The sequence below is a fragment of the Zasmidium cellare genome (genome assembly GCF_010093935.1).
Source record: "Zasmidium cellare ATCC 36951 unplaced genomic scaffold M409scaffold_1, whole genome shotgun sequence".
In the NCBI taxonomy this organism is placed as follows: Eukaryota; Fungi; Ascomycota; class Dothideomycetes; order Mycosphaerellales; family Mycosphaerellaceae; genus Zasmidium; species Zasmidium cellare.
Window position 1 is genome coordinate 343,600 of NW_022986945.1, and position 17,292 is coordinate 360,891.

The 17,292-nt window shown below is 54.5% G+C and overlaps 9 protein-coding genes across 9 annotated transcripts; 6 read left to right on the forward strand and 3 right to left on the reverse strand.

Moving 5' to 3' along the window:
- Positions 1-136: 136 nt before the first annotated feature.
- M409DRAFT_61878 (uncharacterized protein) lies at positions 137-1,231 on the reverse strand (the record flags this gene model as incomplete). The annotated part of the gene is made up of 1 exon (XM_033814922.1): positions 137-1,231. The coding sequence occupies one exon, from the start codon at positions 1,229-1,231 to the stop codon at positions 137-139; it is 1,095 nt and encodes a 364-aa protein (XP_033674384.1).
- Positions 1,232-1,525: 294 nt separating this feature from the next.
- On the forward strand, positions 1,526-2,383 carry M409DRAFT_15777 (uncharacterized protein; the record flags this gene model as incomplete). Its single annotated transcript, XM_033803338.1, has 1 exon — positions 1,526-2,383. The coding sequence occupies one exon, from the start codon at positions 1,526-1,528 to the stop codon at positions 2,381-2,383; it is 858 nt and encodes a 285-aa protein (XP_033674385.1).
- A 433-nt stretch (positions 2,384-2,816) lies between these two features.
- M409DRAFT_15778 (uncharacterized protein) lies at positions 2,817-5,123 on the forward strand (the record flags this gene model as incomplete). Its single annotated transcript, XM_033803339.1, has 1 exon — positions 2,817-5,123. One exon carries the CDS (start codon positions 2,817-2,819, stop codon positions 5,121-5,123), a length of 2,307 nt encoding a protein of 768 aa, XP_033674386.1.
- A 312-nt stretch (positions 5,124-5,435) lies between these two features.
- Positions 5,436-7,158, forward strand: M409DRAFT_61881 (uncharacterized protein; the record flags this gene model as incomplete). The annotated part of the gene is made up of 4 exons (XM_033814923.1): positions 5,436-5,586; positions 5,639-5,718; positions 5,782-6,486; positions 6,541-7,158. The coding sequence occupies 4 exons, from the start codon at positions 5,436-5,438 to the stop codon at positions 7,156-7,158; spliced, it is 1,554 nt and encodes a 517-aa protein (XP_033674387.1).
- A 278-nt stretch (positions 7,159-7,436) lies between these two features.
- Positions 7,437-9,167, reverse strand: M409DRAFT_15780 (uncharacterized protein; the record flags this gene model as incomplete). The annotated part of the gene is made up of 1 exon (XM_033803340.1): positions 7,437-9,167. One exon carries the CDS (start codon positions 9,165-9,167, stop codon positions 7,437-7,439), a length of 1,731 nt encoding a protein of 576 aa, XP_033674388.1.
- Positions 9,168-9,592: 425 nt separating this feature from the next.
- M409DRAFT_15781 (uncharacterized protein) lies at positions 9,593-10,279 on the reverse strand (the record flags this gene model as incomplete). Its single annotated transcript, XM_033803341.1, has 1 exon — positions 9,593-10,279. The coding sequence occupies one exon, from the start codon at positions 10,277-10,279 to the stop codon at positions 9,593-9,595; it is 687 nt and encodes a 228-aa protein (XP_033674389.1).
- Positions 10,280-10,662: 383 nt separating this feature from the next.
- On the forward strand, positions 10,663-11,040 carry M409DRAFT_15782 (uncharacterized protein; the record flags this gene model as incomplete). Its single annotated transcript, XM_033803342.1, has 1 exon — positions 10,663-11,040. The coding sequence occupies one exon, from the start codon at positions 10,663-10,665 to the stop codon at positions 11,038-11,040; it is 378 nt and encodes a 125-aa protein (XP_033674390.1).
- A 742-nt stretch (positions 11,041-11,782) lies between these two features.
- On the forward strand, positions 11,783-12,121 carry M409DRAFT_48469 (uncharacterized protein; the record flags this gene model as incomplete). Its single annotated transcript, XM_033810949.1, has 1 exon — positions 11,783-12,121. The coding sequence occupies one exon, from the start codon at positions 11,783-11,785 to the stop codon at positions 12,119-12,121; it is 339 nt and encodes a 112-aa protein (XP_033674391.1).
- Positions 12,122-12,266: 145 nt separating this feature from the next.
- M409DRAFT_15783 (uncharacterized protein) lies at positions 12,267-16,706 on the forward strand (the record flags this gene model as incomplete). The annotated part of the gene is made up of 10 exons (XM_033803343.1): positions 12,267-12,562; positions 12,616-13,165; positions 14,101-14,191; positions 14,247-14,342; positions 14,396-14,553; positions 14,608-14,996; positions 15,057-15,373; positions 15,425-16,016; positions 16,074-16,391; positions 16,448-16,706. 10 exons carry the CDS (start codon positions 12,267-12,269, stop codon positions 16,704-16,706), a joined length of 3,066 nt encoding a protein of 1,021 aa, XP_033674392.1.
- Positions 16,707-17,292: the final 586 nt, after the last annotated feature.

Consider the following 17,292-nt stretch of genomic DNA (forward strand, 5'->3'; position numbering starts at 1 on the left):
ATGAGGTGTAGGGTGTAAGAAGGAAAGAAGTCCTGTGATGGAAAGATAGAACACGAAATGAAGATTTCGACGACCACTCGGCGAGCAGATATGACTGCAAGATGCAGACATTTTCATCGTGGGCGCTTCAAATCAATCACCCGAGTGCATCATCCCGCTGTTCGTCAGGTGTTCGGCCACCCTCGATCTCTTTCCAAGCCTGCTCGAAAGGCTCTCCTCTCCAGCCCCAAGCAACGCAGTAATGACTCGCCAACAACTTCCACTCCTCAATCTCGTCAAGCCATTCGACTTTCTCGATCCGCTCCCGTTCGGTGTTGCTCACCCAGTCGTCGCTCTCCCACAGCTGATAGACGTCCCGCGCTCCCTGACCGCCTTTGAATCCTGATAGGCGCAGTCGTTGCCTCTGTGCGTCGAGCGAGTAGTATCGCTTCAATGTGCGGAGCTCAATGCCTCGTGATGCCAGGTTCGACACCATGGTCTTCCCAAATGAGTCAAACGGTCGAATCGGCTCGTAGAGAATCATCGCTATCGAGCCTGGAATGTTCATGGTGAAGTACTGAATCACACTGCTAGCCGTATCTGGAGGCAGATAGCAGAGACAACATTCGCTGAGGATCAGGGTAGGGATCTCTGTCGACATCTCAGGTAGCAATGGAGGCGATCGGTGAGTCAAGTCTCTCAGGTCGATGGCGTGCAGGTGATACGTTGAGCTATTGTTGCTTGGCAGAGTCATGCGTGACAGGTCTTCAGAGGCTCGAATTGCAGCTCGCTTGGGCACCACGTTCGATTCGAAGTCCAGCTCGTGATACCTGACTTTGTATTTGCCAGCGCATAGTCTGAAAAACCGTGTGTCTGATCCCGCTCCTAGTGATATGATTTGCTTCTGTTCGCTCGGATTTGTCTCAAGATACCGTAGAACCAGTTTGTCAATGGCATTCGTTCGGACATACGTTCCTCGATTGATAATGGGATATCTTTTCGGGACTTGTTCTCCTGCAGGAAAGAACGCTTTCGCGTACGGATCGTCAAAATATCCCAATGACACAGCACTCATCCGACTGCTGCTGGCATCCTGATCCGTTTGCTGGATGATCTTATCCTTGCCAATCTCGACATCTTCCTCGCCAAATCGACCGACATCTTCAGATCCATCACGAGGTCCTCTTCGTCCTCGGAGGCGCGGACCCCGTCGATCGGAACGGAGGGTGTTGAGGTTGGGGATTGTGGACATGGTGGTGGTGTGGCGGAGGCGAGAAGAAGAGATGCCGCCCCCAAAGTTTGGGCACAATGACGTTTGATTGGTCCGAGCTTCGAGGCAGGAACACAGCCGCCTGACAGACCTTTGCATGTGAACACTTCTGGCAAACCTGCTCCAGGCAACCACTTACCAACATCTTCATTTCGACACAGGACTCTGGCCATCAAGACATATGAACATCTGAAACGCGCTTGAACAGCTTGCGAAGCCCCGGGACCGATACCACCACCGAATTGAGGGAACCAACAAGCCGATAACAATACCAACATGGCTTCAGAAGATAGCCCGCGGCGGCAGGCCATAAGGCACTTCATACGCGGCAACTTCTCTCCAGCACCACTCTACCCCCTCAAAGGCATGTGGTACTTCGCCACACACCGATATCTTCATCCTTTGCTGAAGGGCCGCCTCATACCCTTGACGCTGCTCTCAGTCTGCGTGCTGGTCATCCTCTTCCTCACAGCATATCTGCCCATCGTGGCGTTCCTGGCGCTCTTTCACTACAGAGGCTCGGCATGGGTCAATGGCACATTCTTCATTCTGGGCACTGGTATGCTCATTGTCCAAGTGGTCTTCGAGGGCATGTTTGTCGATGGAACGCAGGTCGATGTTTTCGATGCTGTGCTTGTGGGAGAGGGGTATGAGCATCTGGTTAAGAATCGAAGGACGGTGTCCGAGGACATTGACGAGAGCGATCCGTACAAGAGACTTGGACCACGCGACAAGGGTGCCGCTTACGCTCCATTTTCAGTCCGCCAGATCGTAGAGATGGCCATACTACTGCCGCTGAATTTTGTTCCGTTTGTTGGAGTCCCTCTATTCCTGATTCTGACTGGGTATCGAGCTGGACCACTCATCAATTGGAGATACTTTCAGGTCAAACAATTCAGCAAGAAGGAGAGGAACGACTTCATCAAGACGAAGAAGCGCCGCTGGGAATATATGTGGTTTGGCACGATGTACATGATTCTGGAACTTGTGCCGCCGCTTTCAATGATCTTTCTGCTTACTACGGCAACCGGAAGTGCATTGTGGGCAGTGCGAATAGAGCAAGAAGGACAGCATGCAGACGATGAACGACAGCCCTTGAATCAGGATACACCTACATACACCGACGAGCCTTGATTCGAGAACGCTGAGAACGAATACATTACATAAAATCGCTACACGTCGGGCAGAGCTGACATAATAATAGCAACGGAGAAGATCTTCTGAATTGCAGTTTCTCATTTGAGCTCTATCTGGAGATTTTCATCACCGGCCACATTTTCAAGACATTCTAGTTTCGATTTCCTATGAGTCAAGATTGGGGGCGAAGAAACATGGTGTACACACCAGGCCCCTTTGTGGCTTGGCCCTGTGCAACCTGAGGATCTGCACCTGCATCCTCCAGAAACCCACGCTCTGTGCGGCTGGTCATCTGCACCTCCTTCGATGCCTACACCACAACATAGCCTCTCACGGCTGACAATTTGATTCATCTTGCACCCATCGCGCCAGACTTTCGCCATGTCAAAAATGCCGGACTGATCATCCCGATCATAACGACTCTCATAACATGGACGAGTCTCCACAGCCACAGCTACCCGAGATTGCCGTTTCGAGGACATCCAGCCAAAAGAGCAGCAAGAAGAGTGCCAAATCGAATGCTGAGGGCAAACGGCCATCACTGCCGCGAGTGCACACCGAACAGACGTTCCATCCTCATTGGAAGCCTGGCTATCATCACAGCGATGCTTGGAAACGTTTCCACAATCCGGATCCAGAATGGCGCATCAAATGGAACAGCCACTGCTTTCCGAACGGCCGTGTCTTGATCGTGGACTACATCAGCAATGATGCAGAGCCAACGAAAGGCGGCAAACGACATGTCGCCGTCGCTGCGCAAGAGTTCCAATCATTGCCAGAACTTCGCCATTTCTATTCGGACACCAAACGCGTGCATGGAGCCGCTCTGAGGGTCATTCATGTACAGAATGCAACATGGGCGACGCTGTTTCTACTTAAGAAGTTCAACATCAATCACCCGAATGAGCTGGTTGGCATGCCTTCGTTCGCTAAATGGGCTCAATACGAAAAGCCTCGCCAACGCAATGGAAAGCCCTTCTTGAACGGACGATCGTGGCGTGGTCAGACTGACCCATGGCGAAACGTTGCGCGCATTGCGTTTGGTCTGGATTATTTGAAGCCGTATCATACCGAATCTCCACAAAGGCGCAAACAGCAGGCAACGTTCGGGGCACGGCCAGTGGATGCAAAGATCATGCACTTGAACGCCTACGAAGACAGTCGAAGTCCGTACGGGTACGATGTGTCGGTGCAACGCATGTCGGTGTATGTTCAGCGGAATCTTGGACCACCAAATCACATTTCTCCGGACATCGACCTCAAGAACCCGTACAAACATATGCTGAATGGCACGCCTGCGTATGACTCGCAAGGAGGAATGATACCATTGCTGGATTATCTGGATAACAGCAACACGGTAATCATCTTCGAAACCTCAGCATCTATGCAGCTTGACGACTGCCTAGTTCAGCCTCGCAATGACTTTGAGAACAGATGGCGGCGGCTATCGTTCTATCTACGAAAGGAGGACGTCCTGAACGACTCTAGATTAGCCGCTCAGTGCACGAACTTCATTCTCGTGGATATCTTCCACGGCTTGGGAGTCGTTTGGGACCAATTTCTGGGCGCTGCCGAAGATCATGTTGCGATGCTGGAAGAAAAGATTTTTGACAACCCAGCGGATGAATCTCGTGCACCAGAACTATGGACGAATCAAGCAGCTTGGCTGAAAGTCGACAAGATCATGTGGATACACGCAGATCTCGTTAGGGAGATGCAAGTCAATATGCGTGAACTGGCCGACGTGGACGACGAAGCGAATGGTGTCGAAGTCGACTGGATGGCTAGCACAACTGCCGAGTACGAGAGACTTTCTCACAACGTCTCAGAGGATCTGGTTCAGCCCACGAACAACCTCAGTGATCTCATGTACAAGTCGGTGGGGATTCGCGATTCCAGACAGTCGTTGCAGCTCGGACTTTCGATGTGGCGTCTGAGCTGGATTACGTTCATCTTCCTGCCATTGACGTTCATTGTGGGCCTCTTCGGCATGAATGTCGATGCTTTCAAGGACAATCCGTCGATTGGCTGGTACTTCCTCGCGGCTGTAGTCCTCATGATTTTCGTGCTGCTCCTGTGGTACTGCGTTAAGCACAGTCTACAGCGCAGCAGGCAGACGCCATTTCAGCGAGGCTTGTACGAGTCGCTCTTCAACGACCTGGAGGAGGAGTATCCCCAAATGTGGACCAGTGCAGGCGCTGCTGAAGATGTAGAGCCTGAAGGATTGTGGAATCGTATCAAGTGGCGATTGATCAGGCGGTGGTTCGCCCCAGAGAAGACGATCAACAAGAGACTCTACAGTGCTCTGGCTCCCGATGACCAACGATCAGAGCTCGGCGCATGGGCAGCCATCAAACAACAACTACTCTTCCGCTGGCTCGGCGAGATGAGATTATCCCACCAACAAAACACCATCGAACTCGCTGAAGCAGGCGCAAGCAGCAGCACAGACGTCCACTACGAAATGGAGACAATCAACGAACTGGCGAAACACTCAACACCGCTCGTCGTCGCAGAAGCGGAACCTACAGCAGTTGCGCCCATTGCTCGATACGGATTGAGACCATTGACGCCGGAGGAGAGACGACAATCGCTCACAGGCGAAGGAAGGCCAAGCAGTCGTGGGAGCAGTGGGATCATGATTGAGGAACGGAATCTTTCGGATTCGGAGAGCGATGCGGGTGAGGGTGCTTCTTCAACGCAAAGGGGGAGGGCTGAACGACGAGCATCGCAGTGAGCAGTAAATCATTTGACATGGCGTTAGATACCCTTGCATGGCATATATCAGCAATGAGCATGTGATTTGATATGGAAACTTCTTGACAAGTATGGTTGTGTTGTTGACATAGCAAGAGAAAAAGGAGTGGCGGTGGTGGCGGACGGCTTGCAACGGCTGTCGGCGGATTTGCGGCGGCTTTCCCGCGTGGCAGCAGTGGTTGAAGTTCCATCTCCATTACCCTTTGACGCGGCGACAAGCAAACCACACCAGAAGAGCTTCACCTCCCCCCATTGCCTCTCATCCACCACCACCTCACTCTCTTCGCCAGTCATGTTCAAGGCTGTGATACCGCGAGTAGCCTCGCGCTCGGCGGCGCTGCGAACACACACGCCCTCCCAGAGCTCTTTCTTCGTTGCTTCACCCTCCACATCCTTGCTCTCGCAGCGGTTATCACAACGGAGGGGATATGCTACGCCGGCTGGTATGGACTACGAGATTTACAGTGAGGCAATTGAAGCTAATTGGTGAAACAGAGGAGAAGGACCTCGTAATCATCGGCGGTGGCGTGGCGGGATATGTGGCTGCTATCAAGGCTGGCCAGGAAGGCCTTAAGGTGCGCATACAACAGCAGAGTACAAGTGATATGGACAACAAGCTGAGAGAGATATGACATTAGGTTGCCTGCATAGAAAAGCGCGGCGCCCTCGGCGGCACCTGTCTCAACGTCGGCTGCATCCCCTCCAAATCGCTCCTCAACAACTCGCACCTCTACCACCAGATCCTGCACGACACCAAGAACCGCGGCATCGAAGTCGGCGACGTCAAGCTCAACCTCGAGCAGATGATGAAGGCCAAGGAGACGTCCGTGAATGGCTTGACCAAGGGTATTGAGTTTCTGTTCAAGAAGAACAATGTGGAATACTTCAAGGGCACCGGCGCTTTTGCGGATGAACACACTGTCGCGGTCAACTTGGCTGAGGGCGGGGAGACGAGCGTACGGGGAAAGAATATCATTATCGCGACTGGATCGGAGAGCACGCCGTTCCCTGGGTTGACGATTGATGAGAAGAAGGTGATCACATCTACTGGAGCCATTGCGCTGAAGGAGGTGCCGAAGAAGATGGTCGTCATTGGTGGTGGTATCATCGGACTCGAAATGGGCAGTGTCTGGAGCAGATTGGGCTCGGAAGTCACGGTTGTGGAGTTCTTGGGCCAGATTGGTGGACCTGGTATGGATGCGGAGATCAGCAAGAACATCCAGAAGACGCTGGGAAAGCAGGGCATGAAGTTCAAGCTCAACACCAAGGTCACATCCGGTGATGACAGCGGCGAGACGGTGAAGCTCGAGGTCGAGGCTGCCAAGGGAGGCAAGGCGGAGACTGTAAGAATGATCGATTTTCTGAGGGTGGTGAAACCTTGCTAACTGACTGTCTAGCTCGACGCAGACGTCGTCCTCGTAGCCATTGGCCGCCGCCCCTACACCCAAGGTCTCGGCCTGGAGAACATCGGCCTCGAAACCGACAACCGGGGCCGTCTCGTCATCGACTCGGAATACCGCACCAAGATCCCACACATCCGCGTCATCGGCGACTGCACCTTCGGCCCCATGCTCGCGCACAAGGCGGAAGAAGAAGCCGTCGCCGCCATCGAATTCATCACCAAAAACTACGGCCACGTCAACTACAACGCCATCCCCTCGGTCATGTACACGCACCCGGAAGTCGCCTGGGTCGGCCAGAACGAAGCCGAACTGAAAGAACAAGGCGTCAAGTACAAAGTCGGCACCTTCCCCTTCAGCGCCAACAGCCGCGCCAAGACGAACCTCGACACGGACGGTCTCGTGAAATTCCTCGCGGACGCCGAGACGGATCGGATATTGGGCATTCATATCGTTGGACCGAATGCGGGTGAGATGATCGCGGAGGGCACGCTCGCGTTGGAGTATGGTGCTTCGACGGAGGATGTGGGACGGACGAGCCACGCGCATCCTACGCTTGCGGAGGCGTTCAAGGAGGCGGCTATGGCGACTTATGGGAAGGCGATACACTACTAATCGAAGGCACTTAAAGTCTGGAGGATTGGTTGGTTGTCGCGTGAGTGTTTGAGTGCGAGATACTTCATGGCCTGATCGACAGAGCAGCGGCCTGGAAAGAAGCAAGCAGCATTGCGTGCATGTCTATATAGCTAATGGGGTCTCTTGTCGTCTTGTCTTGTCTTGCTTGCTGCTCGTTTTTGAAAGGCTACTTTTTATCATTTGTATCATACCACACGCGGCGTGTCTTGCATAACGCTGAGCCATCTTCATCTCCCCCTTCCTACAATTCCACCCCTCTATGGCTTGCAACGACCCATGTACCGCGGATACAAACACGTATCCCGCACAGTATGCTGCTTACACAACCACGCCAAAAACCTCTCCAGCCCCAATCCATACCCACCGTGCGGACTCGTGCCATAACGCCTCTGGTCCGTATACCAATAGTACGGCGAAGGATCCATGCCCTCGCGCTGATACGCGGCCATGAGCTCGTCGTAGTCGTCCATGCGCATGGAGCCGCCGACGATCTCGCCGACGCCGGGCATGAGGCAGTCGACGGACTCGGTGACGCGGGGGTCGGCCTTGTCCTTTTGCATGTAGAAGGCCTTGATTTCGACGGGGAAGTGCGTGAGGAAGATGGGCCGGTTGATGATGTCCGTCATGCGGCGCTCGGCGGCCTCGGCGATGTCGTCGCCGAATTGGTGCGGGTTGCCGTCTTCGTTGGGGATGTCGTGGGAGCGCAGCCAGTCGATGGCGTCGGCGTACTTCATGCGTTTGAAGGGGCGTTCGGGTTTTTGGAAGTCCGGGTTGAGGTCTTGGAGCATGGCGGCCGTGCGTGGGTTGGCGAGGACGTGGTCCAGGACGCCGCAGATGATGTCTTCGAGGTGCTCGAGGAGGTCGTCGAAGGTAATGAAGTCGAGCTCCGCTTCGATGTGCGTGTATTCCGACAGGTGGCGGCGGGTGAGGGATTTCTCGGCGCGGAAGGACTTTTCGATGCAGTAGACGTTGCCGGCGAAGGGGATGGCGGTTTCGAGGTAGAGTTGGGAGGATTGGGTGAGGTACGCCTTTTCGCCGTAGTAGTTGAAGTCGAAGAGAGTGCTGCCGCCTTCGACTTGGGTTTGGACGAGGGCTGGGGGTGAGACCTTGACGTAGCCAAGTTCGTGGTACTTGACGTTGAAGGCGTGCTCGACGGCGTCGCGGACGAACATGACCGAGGCAGCCGTCTCACCTCGCAGGACGAGATGTCTACGGTCGAGGAGGGTCTGGACATCACCCTTGGCCTGGACGACGTTGGTGATGGCATCGTCACCTCCAGGCGCCTTGCCCACAATCTCGAAGTAGTCGGCGTGCAGCTCGCGGTTGTCGGGGGCGTGAGCACCAGGAGGCACCTCCCACATCTCGCCGGTGATCATCATGCTCGATTCGCGAGTGAGGGTGAGAGCGTCGTAGGTCTTGGCCAGGGGCCCAGTCAGGACACACTGCATGTAGCCATGGCCGTCACGCAGCGTGACGAAGAGCACCTCCTTCTGCTTGCGCTCACGGTGGACTCTGCCCATGACCCGCACTCTCGTACCTCTGTCGCCGCTGCTGTAGTCGACCTCCTTGGGTCGCTCACCGCTCCCCAGCTTCACCACCTCAGGCCTCGTCTCCCCAAGATGGATCTTGACCGCCTTGGGCAAGCTGGTGTCCTCCTTGATGACAATCTTCTTGGCCTCGTCAAACACCTTCTGTCGCTCCTCTTCTTCCTTCTGCTGTCTTATCGCGAGCTCCTTCTCCTTGCTGGCCTTCTTCTTTTGCTGGTCGGCGTAACTAACAGCTTTCTTCATAGCAGCTTTGGCGGCGGGCTTGTACGTCGCGACTTCCTCGTCACCCTCCTTCCTCTTGACTAGGTATGTCTGCTCGCCGTTGTGCAGGTATGCGAACTGGAGCGTCTTGAAGGGCTTGGACTCGGAGCCTTCAGTGTCTGGGCTGTCTTGTCCCACCTCCTCGTCGATGTGGATCGTCTTCTTTTCGGCGTCCGCCATGTTTGCGGATATTGTGTTTGGTTCGGAAGACGGATCGGTGTTTGTTGTTGACGTGTTCGCCTCGTGTAGAGACTCGAGGAAGTGTGGGTGGGTCAATGGGTTGTGGGAGACAAAAAGTCCAGTCATTCGGAAAGTGACTCCTCCACCGCCCGCCCCCACCACTGGATGCTTGGCGTTTTGAGACGCCGTTTCAGCAGCACCGTCACAAACTGTAAACTACAGCCTCGGCGCATGCGGTCAGATGAAGAGAAATGAATGGACTGATCGTGATAGCTCGCCAGGCAATATTCATCTCTGCAATTGGATTTTGGTCACATCAAGTTCATTCACCTCACTTTACTGCTCACGTGCTGTCACATGCATGTTCGCTTTGGTGTTGATGGGATCGATGCACGGTTCAAGCTGGTACATCAAATCATAGCCCATCAATCTTTACGTATGGGCAGAGTCACGACCTCTGCCTTTTGCTTCAACTGCTCCACCCGCGCTGCTCCTAACCCACGTTGCCACGACTTGTCGAGTGTAAACTTCGGAACGCATCCGAATTCCAACCTCAACAGCCTGCTGAGAGCCAGCCACGCTTGATCTGAAGCCTCAGACGGGAACGACTTGTCTCGCCGTATGCCTTCATAGTTGTTGAATGCGTAAAGCGTGAACCGAAGACCGGTGCGCTTTCTCTCTGGAGGCACGACCTCAAAGATGGATATCAGTTGGCTAATGGCATACTCCAACTCTCGCGTGTGGTATACTTGAACATGGAGTTCGAGATGCTGGACTCCACCGTCCAGAAACGTACCACGACAGCGTAGTTCCCGCTCTGGTCGATTCATGAAGTAAAAGAACAATGTCTTGTCGTATAGAACGTCCATTGTTTCGCGACGCAGTTGCTTGCAAGACAGCAATATACCTGGCCGATGGCTTGGCCATGCTGGCCCTAAGGTGGTGTCCGCATAGATTCGTAGCCGCATTATGCCGTGGGGATAGAACCACGTGCCCCCCATCTTCTCCGGGTCGAAGTGATCTTTGTGATCTTCGAAGAGATAGCCGAAGATCTGCAGCCGTAATTCGACGGGAAGGTCGAGCAGAGGGCAGTGAGTGGTTGAGTTTGACATGTTGTGAACCTGAGGTTGAGAAGAAGGAGATTGACGCGTGGCGAATGATCTTGTCCTCGGATCTTGGCTTGTCGCGGTCTCGTCAATACCCAACTGAACAGTCAGAGCTGTCAAGAGTCTAGTTATGGTGATGGAGATGATGTTTGATGGATGGAAGAGTCACCAGGAGAAGGAAATGGCGTTGTTGTCGTTCGGCTTGAGATCGGCGCTCTTGGCGCGCTGCCCAAAACTTCCACCGCAGCCTCTCAAACTTCCACCACTGCAACAGTCATCACATTCATCATCGTCCATCATCATGAGCGGTGCCGATAGCGAGCCAGAACCCATAAGTATCGCTGAATCCCATTCACACATTCTATACCCTCTCCAGCAGCATCAAAATCATGCCAAACACATTCCACATCCGTCCAGCCTCCAACGACCGTGAAGACGGCAGGCGGATCCTCGAATTCGTTGATTCTCAGCTTCCCTACCTACAAAGCCTGGGCAGTGAAGCGCAATGGGGTCTCGAACCGTTCGGCGACGATGAACGAACGCAAGAAGGCTATAAAGACATTATTACGAACAGCGAGGAGACCGAGAAAGGCAAGCCTTGGGACCGCGACTCAACCAAAGCCTTCATTGCCGAAATCGAAATCCCATGCAAGAAAATCACTCCCCAGCTCGAGAAGCTCCTGTCACCTCAAGACCCGGCTGGATCGGATGGCGCCGTCCGACTGCGGGTGGCCTCCATGTTCATCGACGGTCGTTCTGTCGGATAAGCCAGACCCGTCTTACCGGAGCAGGACGATGACGACCCTTTTCTCTACGTTGCACATGTTGTATCTGACCGCAGAGCTGTTCCTTGGTGCAACGGCGCTGGAAACGCTTTGCTGGAGCACGCAAAGAAAGAAGCCCGATTGCTTGGCTTGAAGAGGATCTGTCTCGATTGCTGGAATGGCAATAGAGGAAGACTTGTCAAGTAAGTCCTCAACTCAGATCATGATCTCCATTTGACACTCTTGGCGTAGGTATTATGAAGCGAGAGGATACAAACCTCTAGGTGTTGTCTTCGATGACAGCGAGAAGGACTGGCCAGCTACAGTACTGGAATTGCGCCTTTAGCACGCCTTGAAGATGTTCGAATCGCCGTGGCCTGGGTCTCTCGGAACGGAGTATGTCGATGGCTTACTGTAACAGGCTGAATATTACTGGATGGGTCCCCATGCAGCATCTGTTCGAGAGAAGAGCTGATGCATTTCAAGAAGAGGTCGCAGAGACTGTTCGAAGTAAACAACATAAACCGGATGCTCAACACATCCGAGTGCGAGTATCTCGCTCTCGGCAGAAATACCGTTGACCCTGGCGAAGACGGACCGCAGAGAGATCACTCGGACTGAGCAAAGCAGAACGCGCGATAGCAGCATCCGACGACTCTGCCTTTGGATCTCGGCCGACGTGAAACAAGATGACTTGGGAACGCAGCATAGCCAGCTACGCAGTGTCCTTTTATTGAACCTACTCATGGCCAACCCCAACGACTACGACAGAAGCCAAGCCTACCTGACGCTGGTCAAACTGTCGCCCGAGCGCTCCGTGTACTTTTCGTCCACCAATGACAATGAGCTGCAGGCTGAATTCAGGGTGCACGGAGCCAGGGTGGACGCAGGGCAACACGTGCGAGTGCGTGCTGAATCAAATGTGGCTTCTGGACAACGGCTATCCTTGACAAAGAAGGGAGATTTCGCCTCGTCTTGCACCTGTACAGGAGGCATTGCCCAGGGTTGTTCTCGCGCAAGCTTACCCGACCCAAACCTTGATCTAAAGGGCAGTCCGACGTATGAGGGAATCGGACTGAGCTGATTTGACGTCTCGGGGTCGAGTTCAAGAAATACATCGGCCCCGATGTGTCCAGCTCAAATACTCTCAACGCCAGCATCTGTGTACGACACTCCCCGCGAGAAGGGTAACTTCGTTGAAATAAGCGACTGGCGGCATGTGTGGCATGATGGCTTGCTCGACGATTGCGGATGGTGTTGGCCATTCATTGTTGGCCTCTATAATCCTCATAATCGTTCGCTGGAAACAACAGGCTTCAGAACGATCGAAAGGCCGTCAGATGGCCTCTGCGACCGCTATGAAGCGAGACATGGTTGAGCAAGACGGTCATTCAGACAAGGTGCGAAAGACATTGCGTGGACGGGCAGAGAAGGCATGCGTTCGGTGTCGCGCAAAGAAGCGCACCTGTGATGGAGGCAATCCGTGTCAGCGGTGTAAAGAAAGCCACAGCGCCTGTTACTTCAGGTGAGCCTTGCTCCTCGACATTGTTTTGCATTGCCAGGCTAACACTGCGCCAGCGACTGGCATTACACCGTGCCATACCCGAGGGAATACGTCGAATATCTCGAAGAACAGCAAGAGCAACTGTCAGCGGGGCTGCTCTTGATGTACCGGTTGTTGAAAGACTCACACATCAAGACCGTACCTCCTCTCCCCGACAAGCTCCAAGCACAAGACCTGCTCAGCGCGCTACGGAGTCTCAGACTGGATCCACAACACCATCATCCTGTGTACAGCCATCACAGTGGTGCAGGCGGTCTGCACAATGGCACTATCATGAACATGACCGAGAACGTGTTCGCAGAGCACAGTCGACGACCACCAAACCACGTGCACAGCCCGTTCGACCCAGGTCCGACATCACCTGCGCAGGCATCGGTCCTCTCTTCCAGCTTCCATCCGTCACCAAGGCCAGACTTGAATCCCTCGCACATCCCTACAACAGCACCTGGAAGCTTTTCACCCGTGACCTACGGACCGGCTTTCGAGTTCGTGCGGCCGTCACAGCCGAAAGTTATTGTGGACCAAGCACACAGTCACCCCTCAGATCACGCGACATCCCCTGGTGTAAGCTTGCCGAGTGCATTCGTCTCTCAAGAGCCCTGGCAGCAGCAGCAACAGCAGTCTGATGACAGTCATCCACTCAGTCCAATGGATCACCCACTTCATCAGCGAAGCCGACGCACAAGCGGTGAGAGCCCAACAACGCAAAGCTTTGCAGCGAGCGAACACGCGCATTCCAACGATGGACACTCGCACAATTGGGGTTGGTCCGGGCCAACGGGACTCGGAGTCGGTTACTACGGCAGCAACAATCTAGCCGATGGTGGTGGTGCGCACGATTCAAACGGCGTCATGGACTGGGAGTCAATCGAGCAGCGTGGAGGAATCGTGATGCCGCATGACTCTCACGCGCAACACTTACATGGAAAATGGCATGGAGCACCCCTGAATTGATACCCCTGATTAGAGTTTTTCTGGGCAATCTGTCTGTCCTGCATTCGGATTTCAGAGCAGTGCAACTTCTCTCTCCTTCGACAGGTCCTTCCAGAATCCTACCATAACCTCGCCTGCTGCTGCGCCTGCTCCCACACCGCACGCGCACATGGTATAAGCTCGTTTCGCTCCGGTTTCCGGATATCTGACGATCCCCCATCATCCAAGTTCTTCTAGAACGATTTGCGGCAGAACCACACCCACCTCCCTCGCCTTCCCTTACCGTCATGCCCGCTGCTCGGGTTGCTAGCCTCTTGCCACCGCCCATCATCTATCACCGATAGTTTACCTCATCACTTCCAAATGTCGAATCCCGCCGCTCCTAATAGCAACAAGGTCTCCAAGCCCTCGCGGCCCCGAGCGCCTAGGTCGTGTATCCCGTGTGGCCGCAAGAAAGTCGGTTGCGACAAGGCATGCATACACCGTTCCCATCCATCCCCACCTGAAACATACCGAACCGAGGTGTGGCAAGAAGATGAGGGAGACCGCGTGCTGATTATCCGTAGACCAAACCGATCTGCGGCCGATGTGCTCGTGCTGGAATCCACTGCACGTATGCGGGCGGACGCTCGCCCGAGCCTACGATTACGATGATAGGTAAGGCTGTGGGTCTCAGGTGTGGGTCTATCATGATGCTGAATGGGCTGCGAAGATGAATCTCCCTCGTTGGCTTCACGGGCGAGCAGGCTGTATGATCTCACGCGAGCGGCTGCGAATCAACAACAGCCGCTTCAGTCGGCTCCGACTAGTACGTCCTTCCTAAGCTATGACTGTGCACACCGCAAGTTGACATGTGTGCAGGCGCGCCGGAGAGCAAACCTATCGTCAAGCCCGTCATTACAGACAACACCATCAGGGAAACCAACACGCCCAGCAGGGACACCGGCCATCTCTACGTCGGCCCGCACACAAAGGGCCACTACATCTCCAGTGCTCACTTCGCGCTGATCAGCCAAGAGGTGAGTATCTACCGCAGCAACCCCAACAGGATGTCCCCAGCTGAGGACTCCCAGGTCGCCGCCATCAACGACCTCCTCCGCGACCAACGCGGCTACTCCAGAGAAGTCCTGCGCGGACCCATAGGCCAGACGTTTCCAACCTCCCCACCCCTTACCTCTCCGCAATGGTCATGCAAATCCTCCGCCGATTGTACGCCGGATGAATCGCCCCAGGGAGAGCGAGAGCTCTATGGAGATCTCTTCCCTAACATCCCCGCCTGGACTCCGCAGGACAACACGCTTATGACATCGCAAGCCCCCTCCATCGACGAGATCCTCCAAGGTCTCCCGGGACGCGAGCAGAGCGAGGTCTTGATCTGGTCGTACATGGGCGGATTTCACGCGAAGAGATCGCTATTCCACGGCCCGTCGTTCCTTGTGCAAGTGCGGAAATTCCAGCATTGGTAGGTTCAAGTCCCGTTGCATGTGCCCTTCATCTGACTGACCAGGTGGCTCGACAATAGGGTGGACACGCGCGATCCGAATTACATCCTCAGTGTGCATTTCTTGTCGTTGCTCAGCGCGGTGCTGTTCGCGGGCTCCGTGGTGTGTCCCAGATACCGGCTCTCGACGGTTTTTGGGGATGTCAGTCGGGAGACGCTTACGTCGAGGCTGTATCGAAGGGCTGTGAGGGCGATTCGGTTGTCGGAGTTTCCGCAGAGCCCGAGTTTGCAATCTCTGTCGGCGTTTATTATTGTGGATTCGACGTGGTTGAGGGAGGAGCAGCCTTTGACGTGCTGTTCGTTCATTGGGGTTGCGGCGAGGGTTGCGCAGATGCTTGGTAAGTGCTACGAGTAAGTGTGCATGTGGATGACTCACTGACAGTTACTAGGCCTCCACAAGGAACCTACCACATTCGGCCACTTCTCACCCGTGGACGTACACATCAGACGACAAGTCTGGTGGTCAATCGTAGCAATCGACGCCCAAGTAGCGTTCGCATCCGGCCTGCCTCCAATCCTAGACTGCCGCCTATACAACGTCCAGCCCGTCAGCGAGCTCAGCGCAGCAGCCATACGGGAAGACTTCGAATCGCACGGCAACGCGAACAAGTCGATCCTAGGAATCTTCATCGGTGGTCGATTCGCGTTCTACAAGCGAGGCAACGAAATCCTGCACTTGCTCCACAGCAGCCTGCTCTCCGAGATCGACCTCGACCGGATCCTGGAGATCACGCACGAGGTCAAGCTGGATATGGAGAATCGTAAGGAGCAGATCACCTCGATTGAGCAGCTGCACCAGCAGACGCCGCAGCAGTTTGACGGGAGTGATATCGATGCGATCCGTCACACCGAGTCCAATGCGGCGCTCGCCGGGTTTGCGAAGATGTTGTTCGCTCTCTGGGCGGCGAAGCCTTACTCTGTCATGTACGGTCCCATGCGGAGACAAAACCTGCTTCCAGCTCTGCGTAAAAAGGAGCCAAAGTGAGTGCCACTTCCAATTGAATAAAAACCCGCTGACCTGCTAACAAGATGGCTCAGTGTAATCGTGTACTGCCGAGAATACGTCCATCGCTTCCTGCGCCTAGCGGAACGACGAGACTTCCAGCCATGGCACTGGTGCTGGCCGGGTCAACATCAGCCATTGCACAGCATCATGGCTTTGATCTCTGATTTGGAAGATCATCCGGACGACCCAGAGGCTGTCGAGACGCGGAGATTGGTCGACTTGGCCATCTACAAGTGCATCGGCTCCGACGACTGCGGAATCACCTCCCACGAAGATGGGAATCCTGATCCTCGACCTCTGCACAGCGGCGGTGCTCAGGCGTGGAGATTCCTTCGCCGGGCGCGCGATAGGTACGTCCCCTTTCCACCCCACACCCAATCATCTCACTAACACATCATTCTTCTAGAGCCTGGGAAATGGCCGGCCTTGACCCCACAATCCTCACCTGCCCCGAATCCGTGCACGACATCCGCCTGCGCGGCGTCCCCGACGAAGACCGCAACCGCGACGAACCCGGCGAGACGTGGGCCGACTATGCGTACGGCCCCATCCCGCAGACGTACGCGGAGTGGTCGTATCTGGGCCAGGCGACGGATCCGAATTTCGGGTTTCTGAGTGATTTGGATATGCAGATTCATGGGGGGATTGGGGGTGTTAGTGTGTGATGAGACTTTTGAAGGGGTTTTTTTATGGTTGCTGGTGTCGATGTGATATTTGGATTCTTCGGGGCGCTTGTTGTTGTTGTTATCCCACGGTGGTTGGGATGGGATCGTGATGTGTATATGTTCCCAATTGAGATAGATATGGTGTTCAGGAGTATTGGCGTGAAGTTGGATATTTTCTTGCTTGCTGCCTGAGGCATCTGATCAGTCTGAATCTCGCAGGTGTTGCGCTGCGCTGACGGGAAGGTGCTCTCTTTCAACCTCACCTCATCGACATCTCTGTTTTGTCATCTTCTCGATATCCTCACCGCCGTCCAGAATGAGGTATACTTCGACGTCAATTCATACCACGCGGTTCCTTTTCCGGCCGGCCTGGCCTTTTGGCCTATCGCCCTGACTAACGATTTTGACTTTGGCTTGTCCCAATCGATGGTTCTCAATTCCAGTCTCGTCCACCGCTGAATTTCGAGCAGAAGACATCTTCGACAAAGAACAAGCTGTATTTCCTCTTCAAACCGGACCCGGACCGGCCAAGTCTCCGGTTGCCATGGGGTCCCCGGCAAGTGTCGCCGTGGCGGAAATGGGGGTG